The 24,315-nt window shown below is 36.0% G+C and overlaps 2 protein-coding genes across 15 annotated transcripts; one reads left to right on the top strand and one right to left on the bottom strand.

Moving 5' to 3' along the window:
* Positions 1-8,925: 8,925 nt before the first annotated feature.
* Positions 8,926-17,990, bottom strand: LOC110940613 (pentatricopeptide repeat-containing protein At5g50990). 14 transcript variants are annotated; one of them, XR_004892159.1, is made up of 6 exons: positions 17,824-17,990; positions 15,219-16,758; positions 14,893-14,970; positions 14,686-14,782; positions 9,388-9,490; positions 8,926-9,300 (listed from the first exon to the last, which is right to left on the bottom strand). XR_004892159.1 is itself a non-coding variant. In XM_035989784.1 (3 exons), exons 1-2 carry the CDS (start codon positions 17,936-17,938, stop codon positions 15,233-15,235), a joined length of 1,641 nt encoding a protein of 546 aa, XP_035845677.1. In that variant the 5' UTR covers positions 17,939-17,990; the 3' UTR covers positions 12,056-14,782; positions 15,219-15,232. The 14 variants fall into 14 exon arrangements, 1 of the variants encoding a protein (XP_035845677.1); XR_004892161.1 differs by lacking the exon at positions 14,893-14,970 and having other exon boundaries at positions 8,928-9,300; XR_004892157.1 differs by having other exon boundaries at positions 8,928-9,300; positions 14,893-16,758.
* On the top strand, positions 12,002-13,583 carry LOC110943159 (miraculin-like). The gene has a single exon (XM_022184915.2). It carries the CDS (start codon positions 12,203-12,205, stop codon positions 12,779-12,781), a length of 579 nt encoding a protein of 192 aa, XP_022040607.1. The 5' UTR covers positions 12,002-12,202; the 3' UTR covers positions 12,782-13,583.
* Positions 17,991-24,315: the final 6,325 nt, after the last annotated feature.

Raw genomic sequence — 24,315 nt, forward strand, 5'->3', positions numbered from 1 at the left:
TAGTGGTGATGGTGTGCTGGTGGTTATGGGGGTGGTGGTCGAAAACATCGTATGGTGTGTGGTATTGTCTGCCATTTGTTATATCTTGCAGAGATTGGTGATGAAATTTCATGATCACCAAGTAACATTCTCTCTGCAAGAATAACAATGGCGGATCATACCACCCCACACGATTTCTTCAACCACCACACCTGTTAGGGCATGGATTTTATGTTGAGGATCATCCATCCTGAGACTGGACCTGGATCACGGATCCTTAACGGATAATGCAGGGAGTCTGCGGATCAAAGATCCTTACTAATGTTTATGTTTTTAACAATTGTTCCTTGTGTGTTTAGTTTACGTTTGCAGGTATTATGTGAACTAAGTCAACATGGGAATATCGAAGGAATATGTTGTTTTTGGCATGTGCAAAGGAGTCATGACCGTTAAGAGGGATCGTGTGAAGACTTGCATGATTTTCGGATAGTTTGTTACTAGGATAATTCTAATATTAAAGGGGTTAACATGCTCAGAATAGGAAGACATTAGCTATCATTCGAACTCTCTGATATTCATTGGCGAAACACACAATAACACTAGCAATTCATTGTATTGAGCTTGTTATCTTCCAAAGTTGTAAGCTTTCTTGTGCAATATAGTTTATAGTGATAGTTTTCACCATCTGAGGTTTTTTATGCCAGAGATCATTCATTGATCAAGGGCTTTTTCCTGGTATAAATCCTTTTGTTCATCATTACCAACATTTCATTTTAGTTCACACATTTGTTCATCAAACTAAGCACTCAACCTCACAAAAATAAGATTTGGTTATGTCACACCCCAACCGATGGCGAAAACATCGGGGCGCGGCACTGAGCGAAACAGATTGTCCAGAAGTTTCCATAACAACTATAATTACCAGTTATTTAAAGCATCATGTCCCATACCATGACATAAAAGATAACATAACTATTACAAACAAAAATCTAGTCAAAACAAAAATCTAGTCAAATTGTTCTGTTCCGACAACTCAGATTTCAAATACAGACAATTTTTTATTTGTTTCTAGACCTTTCCTAGCCTAGATTTCACAGCAAGCCAAGCATCTAAACATCTTAAGCACCTGCCACATACGTTAAAGTAAAGTCAATACACATAGTGTAAGGGTGAGCATACAAGTTTGATAATAGCATATAGAGTTCGAAATCGTTACGCATAACCAGCACGTACACAGTGTGAAACGAAGCACGTAAGCTATCGACATGAACCTATCGATACCAATGACTGCGGGTTGACTGCCCAAGGCAGTTCGTAATACACAATCACCACTGTGAGCCATGTAACAAATTGTCCTTAACAACCCCTGAGTGAACAGGTGCTGAGTCCAAACTGTTGGTGCATGCGTCTGTCAACTTCGTCTTGTATCGAGTCTTGTATAGAACTAGTTAGATCAGGGCACGAAAAATGAGAAAGTGGAAATTAGAGGTGATTCCACTTGAAATGACACTAGGTCATTTCAAGCGAAATCAAATATGTTCTAATTCCGCTTGAGAGTTATCATACTGATTTCGCTTGAAGATATTATGTTAATTCCGCTTGAGACGTGTTCAAGCGGAATCTGATGCCTATAAATAGGGCATTCTAAGCGAAATCAGCAGAGATTTTCCGGTTTGTGCAACGAAGTGCTGCCGAAGTGTCGTCTCGCTGTAATTCATTGTGAAATCAATATAACGACAGTTTAAAGTGATTTTCTTGCTGAATTGACCTCAATACGTCTGTTTCCGCCTTTCGTATTGAGTAAAACTCTTCTGATCGACTCGTCCGGGTCCGCATACGATCCTACAAGTGGTATCAGAGCTCAGGAGGAAGAGTTCATACCAATTCAGCTGAAAATTCTGTTTTCTACACCTTTTTCAAAATTCAAAATTTTTCACGGTTAAAGTTGGCTAAATTTCTCACAGAATGTGCGCAACAGTGTTTTAACAAAGCCTTGAAAGTTTCAGGCCTAAAATCGAACTAAAACTGATGAATTTTGTAATTCCGCTTGAAATCAGCGAAAGAATGATGACGTCAGCAGCATTTCAAACGGAATTAGATGTTTAATTCTGCTTGAAACCGGGGTTTCCCTTGAAAATTTGGATTGATTCCGCTTGAAACGGTATTCCTCTTGAAAAGTATTGAAGTGATTCCGCTCGAATCACTATTCCGCTTTAGAGTTAATTTCGCTTGAACAAACCTGGTGATTCCGCTTCAAAGTGCTATTTCGCTCAAAAGATATTTCGCTTGAAAGGAGATTGCGCTTAAACGAACTGATTCTGTTTGAACAGAGATTTCGCTTGAGATTGTGATTTCGTTTGAAGTTTGTTATTTCGCTTGAACTGACTGTTTAAGAATTTCTTGAAAACCGAAACATGGACGAGGAATTTTATAACGCATTCGCTACCCCGGTTACCCCGATCACTCTAGCACAAAACACGATGTTGGAAAATGAAACGGGGACTATGCAAAAACCGCCTAAGCACATGAACATTGAAGAGTATAAGGGTTGGGAAGGACGTTTTGAGAACTGGGTACAAGCAAACTATTTAGATGCTTGGGAATGTGTTGAAACAAAATACGTTAGACCGACAAGTGACGATGAAGAGGAAATTGAAATCAAAGATATGAGCATTGATGATAAAAAGAAATATAAGAATGAAAAAATGATGCTAAGTCTATTACAACAAGCTGTAAAAGAAGATATCATGATTCTATTGCAACATAATGGAAGTGCTTATTCGATTTGGAAAGCTCTAAAATCAAAATTTGTTGGAAGTCAAGAGATGGTTAAGAACAAGAAATCACTTTTGAAGAAAGAGTTTGATCTCTTTCGTGGTTTGAAGAATGAGAGCACAAAGCAGATAATCGAAAGATACTGCAATTTGTTGGTAAACATGAGGAGAGTGAGCATCAACAAAGACAATGAAGAACTGATAGAGAAGCTAGCTGATGCATTGCCACACGAGACTTGGGGCACATACCTCATGATGCTAAGGAACAAGAAAGGTTTTAGCAATCTGACCCTTAGCAAGTTTATTGAAAAGATTGAGGCTCAGGAGATGAACAGAGAAAGATATCAAGAATGAAAGATTTTGACGGAGAACAAGACATTGGGCTGTATTACAAAGCTGGGCTAAATGACAAATCTACCAATTTGTCACCAAAGATAGAAACTGCTTTTAATGCAAAAAGTTCATCTGGAAGTTCATCTAAAGGATCAAATAGCAATACCAGTTTTTCATCATATCCATCTTTTGATCCAAACATTTCAACAAAGAAAAATGGAAAGAAGCTTCAGTGCAACATTGTTTTGAATCTTGAGGATGATCAAGATTCTACAGAAGAAATTGCAAAGAGCCATATGTCTTTGTTGGGAACTGTGTTGGAATCATATGGAAGTTTTGTTGCAGGTCGGATCGGAAATCCAATGCTTACAAAAGAGGATTACGATCAGATCGATGCTGAAGAAATGGAATTAATGGATATAAAATGGTGTTTGGCTAGTGTGCTGAGACGAGCTGAGAAATTTAAGCAGATCACAGGAAGAGATGATCTGCGTGAGGCTATTGTTTCTACTTTAGGTTTTGATAAATCTAAAGTCACTTGTTTTCGTTGCAGGGAAAAAGGACACTTCAAGAGGGAGTGCACTAATCGCGAAGCAAGTGGAGCTCAAAATCCATTCAACAACAATGATTACTACCGAAAGGCAATATACCATCAAGTTGCTCAACAATCACATCAATAAGAACCGCAAGTTGCACATGGGAGAAAAGTCATAGAAGAATCGTCAAAGAGAGCGTGTATGGTGAATCAAGATGAAAAGAAGCCATCAACAGGATTTAACTGGGACAAATATATACCAGCTGATGGTAAAGCATGTTTGATAGATCAAGATGATGAAAAGTTACCTGAAGGCTTTAACTGGGAAGGTTTTAGTTGGGATGATTATGATCCTAACAAAACTTCAAGTCACCAAGCATTTGTTGCTCGTATTGAAGAAGATAGTGATGATGATGGTACTGAGTATTATGCAAAAAGAATGGCACAACACTTGAAGATGATGGCAGAAAGTGATAGTGAAGATGAGAAAGCTAAGAAGAAAAAGAAAAAGGTAAAAACACCAGTCAGCAGTGATGATGAGGATGTTCCAGTGGTGAGAAGAAAAGTAAAAGAAGTTCCAGCTTTCAAAATTAACGAAGAAGCTGTTGCAAAGAAGAGTCCAGTGATTTGTGAAAATTGTGAAGCAATGAAGAAACAAAACAGTTCGTTGATTCACAACATGAACAGATTGAAGGAGTCTTATAATGTGCTGAACAAAGCAATGAATATGTACAATGATACAAGTGAAGAACAGGCAACAGCAATGAAGACACTTCAAGGAGCGTTCATGATTAAACAGAAAGTTGTGAACAACTACATTGAGAAGTGTGCTGCTCTAGAACAAAAAATGGAGGGTCAAAGAATTGAAACTGAAAGAGTTAATCGTTTGTTGAAAAGTTACTCATGTACTTCTTATGTCATTGACAGGATTTATCCAACTGTTGAAGCCATTTGAAGATGATGAAGTAACTGAAGAACAGAAGGTTTCTGAAGAAAAAACTTCTGAGAAGAAGAACGATAAGAAGAATGACACAAAGAAAAAGACTGACAAGAAAAATTCTGGTAAGAAACAAGGTGTCAGCTATAACAAGTGTCCACCCCCGCTGGAAAATGGATATTTGCCCAGAAATCCAAATTCTGAAAGAATTTAAAAGGCTACAAACTTACAATGGGAGTCAGAGTCCTCAGTCAATTTGCCAGAAAGTACTGATGTCACGTTTACATCGTCTGACACTGATCAACAATCTCAATTGATGAAGAAAGTGGTGGATCATGTGTTAGATAATGATGAAACTGAGGAGTCAAAGTCGGAGTCTATGTTGGAGTCAAAGTCTGAGTCCAGCACTCCGGGTCAAAATGAAAAACAGGGCAAAAGAGTTTATGATAAAGAATTCATGTTATCAAAATCTAATTTGAATGATGAAACATTTAAAGTGGCATATACTTTAAATGATTCGGACAAATTATATTCTGATGAGGAATTTCCAATAAGAGGTGTTAAACAAGAAATGATCAAAAAGGTTTTCAAACTAACAGAAATTAATATTTCTGAAATAAAAGATGAAAATCTTACAAGAAAACCAAGACCTTACACCTCAAGAGTTCAACAACGTCTAAACAAGAAAAAGAATTACAGTTCTGGTTTTGGTTATCAAAAGAAACCAAATCATAACGGTAACTTCAAAAAGAAAGGGTTAGGTTTTACTCCAACAGAAAAATGAAAAATATGTTCGAGATTTTAAATGAAAAAGTACATTTGTTTCAGGTACAACTTCTGAAGAAGAAAAAGAAAAGTTGTTCAGAAAGCAGTCAAACAAAGATTTCCTTGCAATGAAGCAAGAAGAGATGAAGACTGTTGATCAGAAGAAGAAAACTCGAACCTGTTTCAAATGTGGAAAAAATGGTCATATTGCCATGAACTGTTTTCAGACCAATCAATCCAAACAGGGAGTTTCTAAAATGAAAGAGAAAGTGGTTGAGTTTGAACCACCAATTGATAGAACCAAATTATTCAAAAATTCAAAATTTGAAATTGGTGAATGTTCAAACAGGTTTTACAAGAAGAGACCTAAATCTGACAACCAGAAATGGGTTGTTAAGAAGGCTGGTAATAGTTCTAGCGATGATTCTGATAGGTCAAAATCAAAGGAGCTATTTTCTGGTAATGAATCTGATTCCACAAAATCAGAGAAGCCACAGGTTGAGAAAAATGGTGAAAAATCAGTTCCGACTGTGGATGATGAGAATTTTCCACCACTTCGGGCTGAAAATTTTAAGAAGAAAATTGGTAAAATTGAGATTTCAAACCAATTTTATTCTGACAAAAAGGTTTTTGATGTTGAAAAGGCTTTTAACCCCAAAATGAAACACATTTTTGGAAAAATGATTGACAGAAAAGTCAAAGGGGTTAAAGAGTTTTATGAGAAGAAGTTGGAAGGTAAGAAACCGAGTGTTGGTAACTCGGTATCACCCAAGGTTGGTCAGGCTTAGGTGGATATTTTCTTTGATTAAAAACCTGACTTGCCGGAGTTCCCTGGTTGGTAAGAGTGGAACATGAATCGGCATCATTCTTTGTATTTGGTTGATAATTTTTTAAGTGGTAAATCAACGACATTAAGTTGCACTTGATTTCTTACAAGTGGTATAGAGGTTTGTTCTTACAAAGTGATTAATCAAGGTCATAAATTTGAACTTGATGTAATCCTCATATAAGTGTTTGAAAAGCAATATGATGAACCCTGAACCTACATGTGGTAAAATCAACAAAACTTATTTTCTGGAAAAACCATTTTGATTAAAACAAACTTAAGTGTTTTGAAATCTTAATGGGAAAATAGTTTGTTGTAAGGGGGAGTTCTGATTGTTTATGTCAAGTGGATGGCGAATTGAGGCTTGAAACAACAGTTGTCATATTTCTGTATAGTTTGTTTTAAAATTTCTTTAAATATGTTTGCATTTTAGGGGGAGTAAAAATTTCAGAAAATCCAAAAACATTAGAAATTTGAAAAAGTAAAAAACATGATAAAATCAAAAAATGATTTTTGTTGTGAAAAAGAGGAAATGATAGTACATCAGTGGACTATCATAACATGCTAAAGATATGAAAAGACAAAAATGTGTTAAACAATCTCACTGTGGATGTGTCAGTAGGTTTTTGCACATTCAGTAAATTGTTTTCGAGATAAATTCAAACTTGCTTATCTTGTGGGTAACATTTCTTGGATATATGGGTAACCCCCGAAATCTTGTTTGAAAGGTCCCTCTTTCTGAGATACTAGGTATTTATACTCAGTGATATCTGGGGTATTATCCCGGGACTTCTGATTTTGCGGAAGCAATGGCTTAGTCCCCGTATAATACTTTGCAAATTGCTTGAAATATAGCGCCCCCTCAGCATAAGAAATGATGAAACATTGAAAAATGCTAATCATGTGCTGTTGAAGAAAAGATCCTCTAAAGGGGACACACCAAAAGTCGAACCGTCATCTCTCTGCTGAACGGAAGTTCTGACCTGAGCTCTCACGGTTTCGCATCTAAACCCTTTACAGATATCATCTGTGGTATACTCACCTGTAAGACTGAATATTGGGATCTGGATCGGGTGGTAATCCGATCGGGTGGTAACCCGATCGGACGGTAGTCCGTTCCGACGGTCTGATCGTTCTAACACTGGTTTTTGTTTGGGGTGTTGTAGTTTTGAATGAGACGTTTTGATGTCTTGTTTGTACAACGGAACCCTTATCTCGTTCCCAGTGAGCTGACCGGACAGGAATCACCCTGGTCCGAACAATTCCCGGTTCGATTTGGTTGTTCATGTTCAAACCCGAAATCACATCTTGTGAATAAAATCCAGATCTTGAACCAACACATCACAAGAAAGAGTAGAGGGTTAGAACAAGCTCCGATTTCTATCGGTTTTGAGTGCATTGAGTGTAAAAGAGTTGAAAGAAAGTTGGACAACCATCTTTCAATCCTTTTCACCATGAATATGTTCAGACCTTATGAAAGATCTTTGTTTATTTGCGTGGAAATCGTTCAGATCTAAGTTGTTCTTGGTGGATTGAAGCCAAAACATGAAGTTCCTAAGAACACCATGATGACATCATCCTAGAACACCTCAAATCTAGTGATTTCACGGTTAAAAATTAAGATTCAAAAGATAGAAAGGTGTAGGAGTGCGCGTAGATTAAGAAAGTACAAGATTTAGGTTGAAAACTTACAAGAATCGCGAGAAATCTAAAGAAAAGTGGGCAAGAAGTGCTGGTCGGACGAGAGGTGCAGAAAAAGGTAAGTTTGTGATGTTGACAGGGGTATTTATAGGGTTTCCATAAAAGGAAAAGGGGAAGAGATGGCTGGTCGATCGGGTGGCAACCCGATCGGGTGGCTGCTCGATCGAGTGGCACCTCCATCGAGGCAACTCGATCGGGTGGCAGCTCGATCGGCTGGCCACTCGATTGGAGTGAACGGCGCGATGGGTTTTGCGATTTTGATTCGAGTGCCGAGCGTTGCGATGCGGTTCAAGCGAGCGATGCGATAGATTTACTTATCAAATTACTTTTAATCCCAACCACTATATCAACATACAAGTATCCTTACTTAATGTTCGTTTAGCGTTTGCGGTTCGATTGCGATTGCGTTTTCGATTGCGTTTCGATTAATCACCACAATAACATAAATAACATGCACAAATAACACCTAAAAGGGCACACGCACATATAAGAACAATAACCAGAATGCGTAATTCGAGCTGCGAGTGCGATAGCGATAAGCGATAAACGATAAATCATGCGATTAATATGCGATTATTAATAGATACTCCACGTAATACAACTAATGCGATAATAATAAAATTAGACTAATTACAAGTCAAAGAAGTCAAGACAGGAATTGAGCAAGGAGTGACAGATCGCAATTAGCAATGTTGTCTTCCTTTAACTTCATTCTTGACTTTGACTTTCGAAACACGGGGTGTTACAGGTTACATTATCCTTGTTGTGATTTTTGACCAAAACACCACTAACCACCACTACCCCCACAACCACCATCACTGACCACCAACACCCACATACCAGAATATTCCCCTGCCGCTACTGCCCCCGAAAGTTCCTTTCTCCCCAGGCCCTCGCCGGCCATCAAAATGCGCACAAAGGGTTTTAACTTACCTATTATAATGTTTTTCTAACAACAAATTTGATATAATAAAGATAACCATTCTGAGTGATCAAAGATAAAACTTAATAATTGTTCTTGAATTTCTCATTTTTGTTAGATATTTAATGTTTTTCGATGTCACATATAAAACTAGAAGATATAAAGAAATATTTCTGTTACCTTTTTGTTTATATTTCTACATAATCAAGATCCAAATAGTTATTCAATAAAGGCATTAAACATTGTCAAATAAAGTTGAGGAAAGACCTATTGTATTTTATTACGCTCCTCACCTGACTCGACCCGAATGACGACCGACTTGAAAATTCTAACGTTGGGTAGTGAAAGATTCTAAGACCGAAAAAAACAGATCCCATTGAAAAAGTCCTGAGTCCGCCACTGCCTGCACCACTTTTCCAACCACAACCAACCCACCACTTCCACTTCCCTTTTGTATCCTCCAGCCACCACAAACCTCAATTTCAATCACTCGCACCATCACCTACATCACCTCTATAGTAGTCGCATCTGCAACAATCCAATTTTCACACAAAATTAGTCATGGAACAACTCAGAAATGTTATTGAACTCCTCACCGGTGTTTTCCTTATTCACCTTTCCTTGGAGGGGGATACTTGAAGCTTTTGGGGTGGGATCGGGTTGACATGAAGAAGAAGATCACATATTTATTAGCAAGGGCATTCTAGTCATTCCACACCTATTTAACACCAAAAATTAACCTTCATCCATGTTAAAGACTATTCGAGAAACGAGTGTGCAAAAGTTTGGAAGTATAGGTAAAATTTCACCAAACCACACAAACAATCGATGATTTTCTCTAAATATATTATGGACATGTTCTTTCCATCAAAAAGGGGTATGCTTTTTAGACTTTATTTAATCACCTTAAAAGTTAAATTATAAACTATTTATATCGTACTTATTTGATTTCATCTTACTTTTGATCTATAACTTGCATTAAGGCTCTACGCTTTACGACAGACAGGATTGTTAAAATGAACAAAAAGTAGACATACAATGGTTAAACCAGGCACGCCTGTTGCGAGACGTTAACACGCAAAAATTAGACCGAAACGTAAAACATAGAAAAATAACTAAGTCGACTTAGAACCACACACGTTGTGACGAGGCCACTGAACGAGAACAAGGTAAATGTAAAAATGTTGAACCACATACACGTTGCAATGTTTTAAGTCACAAAATTTAGACCGAAATGTTAAACTAAAAATTTATAAAAAATTAAAAGTATAAGAGACCAAAGTTGAAGTGGAAATGTGTTGGGGTTAAATGTAAAATAATATTTTATGACAAATTTATAAAAGATGAAAAGTAAAGGTTAAAAGTAATATAACTGGAAAAAAATAAAAAATAAAAAGAAATATTCACAAACTACATTATACAACCTTTAATAATTATTTAACGGTTTATTTGGGCATATTTACTGGTTTATTTGGTCTTAACTGTTTTTTTAGACCATATATTGGCTTATTTAACCCTCTATTCTACAAGATCAATGCAAGCATTTTTAATTCGTTTATCCAATTCTCATAGATATGTGTGCGGAGAATGCAAAAAGTGTGATTTGTATATAGGCAATTACGTGATAGTGTACAAACCACAAAAACAAAATAAGCAATTAACCTTTAACCTTTAATTAAAACCTGAAATCTAGGATCGTCGGTTTTTTCTAATCTGTTTTCACAAACAATTTTTGATTTGCAATCATGTTAGTTAAGTTAGATAATTAAAAACAATCAACCAAATCTTTGAATTTATACTTCTGTAACTTAGTTTAATTTAGTCATATAGATAACCATTTAGATAACACATTTTCTACAAACTCCATGTGTTCGATATCCACTTACCGCTAGCTATTAGTAGTAATTCCATTAAATTTTATTGTGTCAAATAGGAAAAGATACACCAAAAAATGGTGAACCCCGCACGCACGTTGCGGCGTGTCTTGCAAAATTTAGAACGAAACATAAAATGAATAACTTGTGAAAGATAGAAAATTATGAGAGGCGAAAGATGAAAATAAAAAAAGTGTTAAGATTAAATTGCAAAAAGATGAAAAGAATTAGGTTAGAAATGAAAAATCAATGTTTTTTTTTGAAAAACTTCCCATACATAGGGTACAACTTCATAAAACAACATATAGTTGCTAATTTATAGTTTATAACTAGTGCGTAAAAATTAAATCCTACAAACGGGTGGCGTCGGTTCGTCTTGAATGGGACGCAAGGTTTTACCGATTATTCCACTGTCGTGCCTTCGGACGTGTGGAGGCCAGGTTTCCGTTATAAAAAAATGCCGGCCACAGCGCCCGGTGTCACGGTGGTTGACACGTCGTTCCTTGCCCTTAAAAAAAAAAAAAAAGAAAAAAAAGCGATCGGTCACTTAAAAGTTACCATCATTCTGTATGGCCCAAAACTTTAAGATCACCGCACGGTTTATTATGTGTAGGGCCAACGCAACCTTGTTGGAGGCCTAAAACAAAATAAAAATTAGGGGCCCTTCCAAAGAGAAGACTCGGTCCACCAGTTTTGAGCTATATTTTTGACATATTTGAGCAGTTAAGAGATTAAAAAATTCAAAAGGGTGAAGACATTAGCTTGTCACCAACCATAACCCAAACATTATTATGCAGTTTGTGTTTGAATTATGGAAAATAATCAAAGCTCATAAGACCAATGGCGAATTTGAAATTTCTACAAATATTTTATTTACTGTAAATAAAATTAAATTCGTAAATATAAGTTTCTCAAATACTTTATAATCACAATCTACTATTTAAGGTCCCCTGTAGTGGGGCGCTTTGTGGCTGGAGAGCGCCAAATGGCGCCTTGCACACCACGACGGTGGGCTTTATGGGGCAAAAAAAATCGTGCAGCGCTATATCCTTCGCGACGTTATGGAGGGAAGTTTCAAACCTTTGACCAATCAAAAATAGTTAATGTTTTTTTAATTAATTAATAAAAATGAAAATTAATAATTAGGTAATGATGGGTAGGGGTTTTATGACTACTTGCTCTAGTGATATAACGGCCCATAAAGTCCCTGTGTGACTTGGCACGACACGACACGTGTCGCATAACGCCCACAAAGGGGCTTTATGAGTACGGATGGCCTTAATAAGTGGAGCAGATGTTATGATGTTTTTCACCCAAAATAACTATGCTTTCTAAACTGTTAAAGAGGCATTTTTTTTTTATTTTTTTAATCGTTTGCTTTAGATTATTGTTTAATTTGTTGACGGTAATTCAAAAACAATATCCAAATTCACTAGTTCGAGTTTGCGTCTAAAACTATCGAAATCTAAACCAACAACATCATCCTTGTTATATCTAAAACTAGCAGCCATCTATAAATAGCTTTTAATCTACATCATTCATCAACACTTCTAAAGATGAACACAATCATCTTAATAATAATCTCCCTTTCATTCATCATCTTGGCAGCCAATTCAGCTCCTACTCCTGCTTCGGTGCTCGATATCCATGGAAAACACCTCCGCACAGGGGCCGAATACATAGCTAGGCTATTAAACGGTAGATCAGATGGCGGACTCTATGTGATGGAGCACGGGAAAAAGCCTTGTTCACCTGATGTAGTAGCAATCTATAACCAAGAGGAGGGTCTCCCGTTGACTTTCACTCCGGTCAACCCCAAGAAAGGCGTGATCCGTCTTTACACAGATGTTAACATAAAGTTCTCAGGCTCCAACAGTTGTAATGTGTCAAATGTATGGAGGTTGAATTATGATATAGGTATGGAGCAGTATGTTGTGATGGTAGGAGGTGTAGAAGGGAACCCAGGGCCGGAAACATTGATGAACTGGTTTAATATTGAGAAAACTAACGACGGTTATAAGCTTGTGTTCTGCAATGTTAGATGTATGGGTGTGGGAATAGTTCAAGACAAAGATGGTTGGCAGCATTTGGCACTCAGCAATGACCCGTTGTCTTTCGCCTTCGCCCCTATTTAACTGCTAGTCTTATTATTCCATCAGTGCTCAGAATAAATTAAATATGTAGTGCTCGAATAAATTATATATGTAACAATGTATGTGTTTGAAACTCATGTATACATCTATATATATATATATATATATATATAACAAGAAATAAGAGTGAAGACTGAAAATGGTCAATTAATAATTGATGTATCTATACTTTGCTTTCATTTATCTTATAGGGTCTGGTTGATTTTAAATATCTCATGTATGGGTTTAAAAGCTTATATATAGGATGCATAGCACTCAATTGTCTATTTATATAAAGAGTGAATTTCAATAATTGTCCTTTATCTTTATACTTATTTTCAGACGCTGTCCTTTATGTTCAAAATTGACGAGTTTTGTACGTTATGTTTTCAAATCATGCACGTTTTGTCCTTTAAGCCAAACTCAGTTAATTTTTTCTGTTAAATCTGATCATGTGATGAGGGCATTTTTGTCAATTCATATTTACAGGAACTAATTGTGTAGATAATTTAAACAACCAACCTTTTTAAAAAATAAAAAAAGACTTTAAAAAAAGGCACACCTTCTCCATCAAACACCACTACCAACACCTGCCACCACTAACTCCAGCCACTGCTAACACCGGCCACCGCCAACTCCGGCCAAAATACAAAGATTGTAGCTTGCGATTGTCTTCTCCGGCCAGAAATCAGATCAAGGTAACTTGGTGAGTTTAATCGACTCTAACGGAAATCAAGTCGGTGGTGGTGGCCGGTTTCAAACGAAGGGGCAGGGGTGGATTGTGGTTAAATGGTGGTGGTTGTCCGACGGGGGTGATGTGGTGGTGTACGGGTGTTTTGTGGTGGTCCGGTGGTGGGTTTTTCTTCTAGTTTGAAATAGAGCTACAACCATTTGGGTAGGTACATGGCTAATTGGCTATTGAAATCAGCAGACATGAATCATGTACGTGTAGATTAATAGTGGAATTGTATACAAACAATCATCAAACACTAAAATGGGTCTCAATTTGTCCTATTTTTCGGTGCAAAAACAGAGTTGTGTTCTTGATTTTGAATACTCTGTTTAGGGTCTGGACTGGAAACAGCTTTAAACTAATATACAGGCATGATGTATTTTAAAAGTTAAGAAACAGCTTTAAATTAATGACAAGTGTTTTCCTATAAACCAGCAAAACAACACATAATTTTAGTCATTGAGTTGGTCAACGACTTCTTTCGATGTCTGCTGATTATTTTATAAAAGGGATGTGTAGATCGAAGAGCTTAGAGGCTTTTTTTGATAGTATATATTAAACTGCCAATTGTCTTTTAATCTACAGACTACATGCTATCATACAACATCCATCTCATCTAACCCGACCCGATATCATACGATTACAAGTTAATAAAATATACCAATACTATTCACAAATTTCGTTACATAAACAACATATCGAAAGCAATATCAAACGCAGTCGATCAGAACACGGCGTTGGAGAGAAAGCCGGAATTGCCAGTTGGTGGTGGCCAGAGTTGGCGGTGGCCGGAGTTAGCAGTGGCCGGAGTTGTTGGTGGTGGTGTTTGATGAAGATGGGCCTTTTTTTTAAAGTATTTTTTTTTATTTTTTAAAAGGGTTTGTTATTTATATTATCTACACAATTAATCCATGTAAATATGAATCGACAAAAATGATCAGATTTAACAGAAAAAATTAACTGAGTTTGGCTTAAAGGACAAAACGTGTATGATTTGAAAACATAAAATACAAAACTCGTCAATTTTAAACATAAAGGACAACGTCTGAAAATGGGTATAAAGATAAAGAACAATTCTTGAAATTCACTCTTATATAAATGGTTCGTTAGATATGATGATAAATGGATTATTCACTGAAAAAAAAAAACGCAAATCAAATCAAGATATACTTACCTCTGCAAACGAAAAAGCAAACCATGAAAAGCTTTCCGTTTCTAGGATAAAACAAAAGCATGATCAAGAAGATGGTGTTGACATAGTAGCAAAAATCCTGCACAACATATGAAACACAGTTAAATTCTATCTTAGATACGGAATTTCATTATTATATGCAAAGATACTAAAGCAAAAACATCGATATCAGGCAAGATTAAAACTTACCAGCAGATAATAATACCATTTCTTGTACCAATAATAAATCCACCTAATAAGCGGAACAGAAGTACATGTATCTGATATCTTGAGATAAATAAGGAACAACTTTAATATTAACAAACAATTTAAATTAAAATGGTGTTACAACAAAATACTTCTGAACCTATGACTAAACGATCTAGGGGGTGTATGGATTAAAATAGACATCAGAAAACTTAGCTTGTTCAACCCGTTTGACCCGTTCCTTTTATGTTAATTTTTTGGGTTTTTCCCATTGGAGATAAAACACAACCCAATCATAAATTAATAAATAAATGGGTTGATGTTATCACCTTTAATCAATAAGCTACCAGTAATCTCCACAACTACACAAACCATCTTCAATCCGATGAAACCGGGTCCGGTCCCTCACAATGATTACTCTTTTCAACACTTTAGAAACCAATTTCATCCACGAGTGACAGTCAATACACGTCCTCAGATTCTTCGAAACCCGAATTTCAGATCCGGGGCTCAATTTTAGTATGCCATACGCCACTGCCAACTTTTCACTATGATAATTCAGATTTCCCTCTTTTTCCTCTTCAGATATATCCATTAAAACCAGTTCCGTAACACGTATAAAACCTTCCTCTCTAACCCGACCCGTTAACCCCTCAAGAATCTTGTAAATCGATTCGGTTTCAGAATGCGATACATCTCCTGATTTAAACTGGTGTATCACTCCACCGAATTCAATCCAACTTTTCCCTCTACTTTTGTTAACACGTTTTTGTCTCATCATATGCCTTACGTTTTCGGCGTTATCCCATTTATTTACGGAACAATAAGTATTAGACAGTAACACGTAATCTCCACTAGCAAGATGTGATATTTTCGAAACTGCAACTTCTCCCAAACTCGGGTTTTTATGTGTTCTACACGCGCTAAGAAATGCTCTCCATATAACAACATCAGGGTCCATCGGCATTGTTTCAATTACTTTGTAAGCTTCTTCTAGAAGCCCGGCCCGACCGAAGAGGTCAACCATTGACCCGTAATGCTCAAGCTGTGGCTTGATCGCGTATTTCGTTCTCATTAAGTTAAAATACTCACGGCCTTGTTGAGTCAAACCGCAATGACTACATGCGGTTAAGATTCCGACGAAAGTGATTGAATCGGGTAAACAGTTTTCATCTTCCATTTTTGAAAACGTTGCGATCGCGTCTGTAGCAAGACCGTGCATTGCTAGCCCGTTAATCATGGCATTCCAAACGGAAACATCATCGTGTCTAACGTTTTCGAAAATCGATTTTGCAGTTTCGATTCTTCCGCATTTTGAGTACATGTCTATGAGTGCGGAACTTAGAATAAAATTAAGTTCAATTCTTTTTTCGGTTAGTAAACCGTGTATACACTTAGCTTGATCCAGAGCGCCGACACGACCACATGAAGTGATAATGGATGAAAATGTAAATTTATCGGGCTCCATATTTGAATTTAACATCTTTCTGAAGAACCTAAACGCCTCATCATAACGTGCATTTCTAACAAAACCTGATATCATTGAGTTCCAGGTTATTAGATCTCGTTTGGGCATTTTAGCGAACATCTTCTTGGCGATATTAACATCTCCTGCTTTCATAAGACTTGCGATGATTGAATTGGAAGAAACTAAATTGAACTTCCAGTAAGGAACTTCGTTAAGTAACTGACGTGCAAAATTGAGATGATTGAAAGAAATGTATGCTGTGACCAGCAGTGATGTAAGAGATGGGCATGTTTCGTACCCGAGTTTAATGATTCTTGAGTGTGTTGCGATAACAGCTGTTGAATTTCTTGATAATTTGCATTCTTCCAGAGATTGGACCAGCAATTGGTGGTCTGAAAATGCTGTCGCATAAAAGGAGAACCAATTTAAACCAACAATTGATTGAATTAAACCACTTACATTGACAGAAAGGTCATTATAGTACTACATGGACCGTATATAATGATAGACGCAGACGCTTAAGACCGGTCTGATAAGAAAATAATAGATGGTACTAACATCAAAGAAAATCTTATGCGGTATACAACTACTATTATCCCTATACTAGAAGTACATTTTACATATCAGCAGGAGTAATTTTCGAATTCAACTACATCGTGTTCGAATCTAAAGCCAAAGTACGTCATCATATCAGCATACACACTGTGCGTGAGCATGGAAACAATGCGTATGAAGTAAATTGGCACAAATATAGAGGGAGATACAAATCAATAAAGCAGATGCACTGCGTGTGATGTGTTACAATGCTGTGTATGAGAGTAAATTCTACACAAATCAGCACAGAAATTGATGAAGTTACAGATCAAGCAAGCAAAAGGAGTACGTATGTGTGTTGAAACAAAGTGTACGAGAGTAAATTATACAAAAATCAGCACAGAGACAGATTTACAGATCAATAAAGCAAAAAAAGTGCATGTGCAAATTCTACAAAATCGGCACATAAACAGATAGAGTTACAAATCAATAAAGAAAAAATAGTGCATCTGCACGTTGAAACAACGCGTACGAGAGTAAACTCTACAAAAATCAGCACAGAAACAGATGAAGTTACAGATCAATCATACAAAAACAGTGCGTGTGTACGATGAACCAAAGTGTACGAAAGCAAATTCTACAAAAAAATCGGCACAGAAACAGCTGAAATTACAGATCAGAAACGCAAATACAGTGCGAGTGTGTGTTGAAACAAAGTGTAGGAAAGTAAATTCTACAAAAAATAGCACATAAATAGATAGAATTCCAGATCAATTATGAATTAACCATAAACAGTACGTATGTGCGTCGAAACAAATTGTGCGAGAGTAAACTATACTAAAAGTACCAGCAATCCAGCACAAAACAGATGCAGTTACATAATAATCGAGTCAAATACTGCTTCAACGAATCTGTGAGAGAGTGAGTGTAACCTGAAGGTTCGGTAGCAGGAAACTCGATAACGGAAGCTGTGTGGTTGGATCGCCATAGCCAGATAGAAGTAGGCTTGTTCCGCCATTGAAACCGTTTGATAACTTCTCTGCTCATTTGATTTCAAAGAAGATGAATCAGTTGGTAGATTGTTGAAGATGAACTCAACTTTTTCTTTGGGGTTTGAATTAGGGCTTTAAAAGCCCAGATCTGATGGGCCCAATAAGGGACTTGTATTTATTTTAAGAGTTAAATGTCATTTTAGTCCATGTGGTTTGGGCCATTTTACCAGTTTAGTCTAAATGTTTCATTTTTAACCTGTGGGTCCAAAAAGGTTTCACCGTTGCCATTTTAGTCCACTGGGTTAACTTCATCCATTTTTTATGTTAACGAGAAGGCCAATTCGGTTATTTTATATGGCTGAATTGCCCTTTTAGTTAACACAATTACATACAAAATGACCAAATTGGTCTTCTCGTTAACAGAAAAAATGGATGAAGTTAACCAAGTGGACCAAAATGGCAACTGTGAAACCTTTTTGGACCCACAGGTTAAAAATGAAACCTTTGGACTAAACTGGCAAAATAGCACAAACCACAGGGACTAAAACGGCATTTAACTCTTATTTTAATTTAAAGTTTAAACCAACTCGGTTTTCAATTTGGTTTTTCGGTTTTCGAATCAAGTTACGAATTTATGAGTTTCGAATTGTTTCAGATAACTAGGGTTAGGATTCACTGTAAGAACCGTTAGAGAAAATTAATTCAGGTAACCTAAAAATGTATTAGGTTAATAGTTATGTTTACAATGCTTTTTATGCTTAAACCATAAGAGAACAACAAATTTTGATATCCCTACAAAATAAAAATGTGATCAACCTAAGCAGGGTTGGCCTAGGGTTGGGTGATGTGCGCCCCGGCCGAGGCCTTTTTTTGGGGACAACTTAAAAGAAAATTATATAGACATTTTTAAAAATATGAAACTAAAAAATTTATTGATCTCTCTCTATAAAAAATTAATCTTACAACTTATTGGAACCAAAATTTTTATTTTTATTCATATCTAAAACCTTATAATCCACATCTAAAACCTTATAACATACTAGACTTCATTAGTTTTAATTTGATCCATATCTATTAACCAAACATTTATCTAATGTAATTTATTAGACCATCTTTTTAAAATTTAATGTTACAACTTAATGGGCTTGGAAAATTTTATTTTTTTCCATACCTAAAATCTTATAACATATTGTGTCAAATAGTCTTATTTTTATCCATATTATCCAAAACATCTATCTAATGTAATTAATAATAAAAAGTTAAAAAAAAAAAAAAAAAAGATCGGGTATGATGGTGATGAACTTTATATAGAGTGGAGGTATTTGACACATTAGAAACCAGTAAATTTAGCAATCCAATAGTTTTGCTATGTTTATAGCTATCACGTTAATCACCGTTTAAAAAAACAGTTTATATAATTTATTAGGAATTCAATGGAATTCGAGGGAATTGGAATTTTAATTCCATCTCTTAAGATGTTTGGTTCATAGAATTTGATGGAATTGAAATCCCAATTCCAATCTTCATGTGTTTGGTTGACAATGGAATTTGAAATGGAATTAGGCATGAATTCATTCAAATTCCTTTAACTAAAGGAATTCAAAATCTTTCCTATATGTGAAGGAATTAAAGTAAATTCATTGGAATCTTCGACCGCTTCGACCCGCACCGTTTCAACCCGAACCGTTTCGACATGTACCGTTTCGACGCGTACCGTTTTGATATGTACCGTTTCGACCCAAACTGTTTCGAATCGAACCGTTTCAACGCGAATCGTTTCGACCCGTACCGTTTCGACCCATACCGTTTCGAAACAAACCGCTTCAACCCGAACCGTTTCGACGCGAAGTAGTGGTTGTAGGTGTCGGGGTGATGGATTCCAATTCATTTGACAGCCAAACACAACAAAAAATGGAATTGCGGTTCCAATTCCCACAATTTCAAATTCCAATTGGAATGTATAAATTCCAAATCCAATTCCTTAAAATTCAAACTCCTATACAAATTCTAATTCCAAATGATTCCGCAAACCAAACGCCTCCTAAGGGTCATAAAATCCTCTCATTACCTTTTTAATAATTGTAACATTGTCATTGGTATGTAATGATAGGGATTTAGTTGTAATTACAATGACGGTTAGGTATAATTTCTATGTGGATTAGTGATAATAGGATTGGAATTTCAAAAAAATGCATGACAAAATTGTAATGATAATAGGTATATCATATTTGGTTGGTTGTAAATATGACCATTCATTGATGTTAGTGTTTGTTAGTGATTATGTATATTCAGGTGGAGAATGATACTTGGGCTTAGGCCGGAATACAATCCAGCCCATTGGGCTAACATGACCCACACGTCTCTCTTATGCATAGAGGCCTAGCCTAACCCTCTCATTTGATGGACTCACTTTGCTACCCTACCCCCCCCCCCCCTCCTCGCCATACACTTGTTATGGCGAATACTGATTTGACCGTTTGAGGTTGGTTATAAGACCTAGGTCTCGAACCCTTTCTAACGAGTTTCCGTTTATGTTGTAGTTCTAGGTAAGACTCTAAAAATGAGAGATCTAGTTCACATGGCTCCAAGGTTCGGCCCCAACAACTGACACTTCAACGCTTGTTCAATCCTACACAATCCAATCCCTTCTATCAGATATATAATTGTTATAGAAAATTTTGTATTTGTTTAATTGAATACGCAGACACAAATAGTGAGATACTATTTCTCATTTACGTTTGTGGGTTCCATAAATTTGTTTGTTATGATTCATTTGTGTTTGGTCATTCAACAATGTTCAAATGTCGTATATATCACATTTGCCTTCATATTATTGTATTTTTTTTAATTTGCCTTCATATTACTGTATTAAGTTTTTTTTTAAGAATAACACACATATATTTAGCTTTATTAGCTTTAAAGTATAGATTATAGAGTAGTGATGAGAAAAAAAAAAACCAAACCTAACAAGAAAACCCGGAACATCTCTACAGGTATGAGACTGGGTATGGATTATTGAGAAAAAATTGCAAATTCAGTTACGTATACAATATTAGCTTATAGTCGGTCAACTACCTGAACCGTTCCCCATTTTTTTCTCTTTTTTCATATTTTACTTGCGTAATAGAGTATGTGATTGTTTAGCTCAAAACATCAACTATATAAAATCTAGAATGGGTAGAAATGTATATGAGAACCTGATTGGTTATATTTTTAACAAACTAACGGGTTGTTTGTTTAGCTCTAAATGAGGATCTTAATAGTTCAGACATCTTACTTATTCAGCATTTAATGATTTACACTGTTTGTTTCGCAAACAGATGTCTGAATGGTTCAGACATTTGCCCCTGAATGGTTCAGACATTTGCTTCTGAATGGTTAAGCATTATACTGAGTCTGAATGATTAAGACATCTAATCTGAATTGATCAGACTTTTGCCTCTGAACGGTTAAGCATTATATTGGCTCTTAATGGTTCAGTTCTTTTTTTACTGGTTCAACACTTAATGGTTCAGATCTCTTACCGGTTCAACACTTAACCATTCAAAAGTTGCCAAACAGCCCCTAAGGTAATGAACGTGTATGCCCAATACATGAGTAATTGTACGAGGTATCTAATGGGTATTAGTTTGAATGTTGGATCACGTTTAAGAAAAGGATGTAATGTAAGTGTGAAATAGTGGTGCACAAAAAACCCGAACTCGGACCCGGACCCGAAAAAAAAACCCGGAACCGGGTATTATAAAACCCGGGTTTTTTATACCCGAACCCGAACCCGACCCTACCCGTAGAGTAGGGACAGGGTATGCATATTTGATCTAAAACCCGAACCCGGAACCGGGTTTTTTTATACCCGGTTTATACCCGAAACCCGGTTTTATAAATACCCGAACCCGAACCCGGAACCGGGTTTTATAAATACCCGGAACCGGTTTTTAAAAAAACCCGATTTTGATGTAATCTTGTTTAATTATGTATGCATTAAGACTTCTAGTTCTTATGATTTAACAAAATTATGTATGCACTTTGATGTAATCTTGTTTAATTATTAGGTTTCTAATGATATTTGCCACCGCTACTTAATTGTTTAGTATATTTCATTACAAGTGGAAACAAATATGTCAATATATGTTGGCCCTTCTATTTTCTTTGTTTGTTTAATATTATTATTAGTTTTTTGTATTTAATAAATTGTGCCTCTGTTTATAAAGTTCAAGAATAACCACATGAAGAACTATAAATTGTGCCTCTGTTTATAAATTGTGCCTCTGTTTATCAATAGATTTGATGTCTATGTGTGAGAGTTATGTTTGATACATTTTATAAGCATAGTTCCGGTCGGGTTTTTTTAATACCCGGTGCGGGTTTTTTCCCAACCCGATGCATACCCGAACCCTACCCGATGAATACCCGAACCGGACCCGAACCCGGAAATAGGGTATTATAATACCCGGGTTTTATAAAACCCGACCCGAACCCTACCCGAACCCGGGTATATAGGGTATACATTTTTGGTAGAGAACCCGGACCCGGACCCGACCCGGTTTTTAAAAAAACCCGATTTTGTAAAACCCGATCCTACCCGAACCCGATCCTACCCGAACCCGATCCTACCCGAACCCGATCCTACCCGAAACCCGGTTTTTAAAAAAAACCCGATTTGTGCACCACTAGTGTGAAAGCACCATGGTCCATTTTCAAAGGCAAGACTCAAGAGGCAGGGGCGGATTTAGAGGTAAAGACCGGGTTCCCAGGAACCCAGTCTTTTCGGAAAAAAAACGATTTTTTGTAGTGTAAATCTTGTATAATTTGGAAAAAAAACGTTTTTTTGTAGTGTAAACCTTGTATGATTTGGAAAAAGGAACCCAGTGATTTCTCCGGCTGGATCCGCCACTGTCAAGAGGTGCACCATTTTGGAGCCAGTGGTCCATCGAAAACAGCCGTGGACCAATCGATATGAATCCTAATGCTCCACTTTGCTTTTAGTCCATGAATGGGCCTACGATGTTCATATTTATATGGTCCATTCGAGTATTTTGACTCTTCTTTTACAAGTCACAATCATAATTCGGCCCATTAAAGATCTATAGCTCGCTTTTAAAATACTACATTTTTATAGTTGTTTCACCTTAATTTTTTCTATCGACGAGATTTTAAAAAATGGGGTTTAAATTTTAATCTAATCTAAATATTAATAAAAGACTCCATTAATTCTAATAAATTAATATAAAAATGATTTAAAAATGTATTTTAGAATGATATTTAGTAACACATTTTATCTATTTAATAACAACAAAATAAATCGCATCCTTATCTATACCAATTTTAGATTTATTGCTTAGTTTTTATGTAAATTCGACTTCTTATTTCATCTGCCACTTATAATTATTATACTTTAGTAAATAAAATATAAAAAAGATGAAGAAGAAAAAAATATTAGTTATTACTAAATCCGGTAAAACATTTTTATATTTATAAACAAAGTTTACGATTTGCTTATATTATTTACTAGGTTATAATCTTGTCATTCTTGTGTATTACATGATTTGAGTGAACGCTATCAAAACCTTATGTTTAGCTCGGATTGAATAAACATGTGTATTACACCAACATGGCTATCAAAATCTATATCCATTTGTATTATTATTAATTAATATAACAAAAGAGGGTGTCTTAAGAATAGTACCTAAGACGCAACCTCTATTTTTTTTATTGTTTTTGTTGTGTCAAATTTACAACAATGTCGTCTAACCGCTTGGTTTTTTTTTTTTTTTTTTTTGTGTATTTAACCCTTCAATTTTTAGCATTCATACTTACACTCCCTTAGCTTTTTAAAGACTTTGTAAAATGTCATTTTAATTCCCTCGAGTTTTATGTGTTGGGTCAAATATAACACGTTTTCGTGCTTACTTTTTCGTACGTTCTTGGTTGGTTTATGTTTTGTTCGTAAAACGAATCGGGTCAAATATGATACGTTTTCACTAAGCGGTATAAATTCGAGTTATTTTACGTTTCGACTCCGCCGCAATACGTGGTACCATTCTTTAACGTAAAAAATCCTATTTTCTTACGTGTTTATTTTTAGTATGTTTCGTTATAAATCACAGGTGGCTTATGTTTTGATGTGAATTTTCGGTAATGAGTCATGTCAAATATAATAAGTTTTCTTGCTTATTTTCATATGCGTTTTCAACTACTCTACATTTTGACGTAAATGTTTGAAAACAGACCAAGTCAAATATTTGACGGTATAAGTTCGAATTACTTTAAGTTTTGACGTCGCCGCAACCGTGACGGGTTAAAATACTAGTATAGTAGTAAAGCATTTATTTATGAGACGATGAGTGTTGATTTAAAATATGTTTTTGATGATAAAAATTTGTATTTCACAACAAGTGTAATATTTGGTATAGCCTTGTTTGACGGAATAAT

The sequence above is a fragment of the Helianthus annuus genome, chromosome 4, assembly GCF_002127325.2.
Source record: "Helianthus annuus cultivar XRQ/B chromosome 4, HanXRQr2.0-SUNRISE, whole genome shotgun sequence".
NCBI lineage: Eukaryota > Viridiplantae > Streptophyta > Magnoliopsida > Asterales > Asteraceae > Helianthus > Helianthus annuus.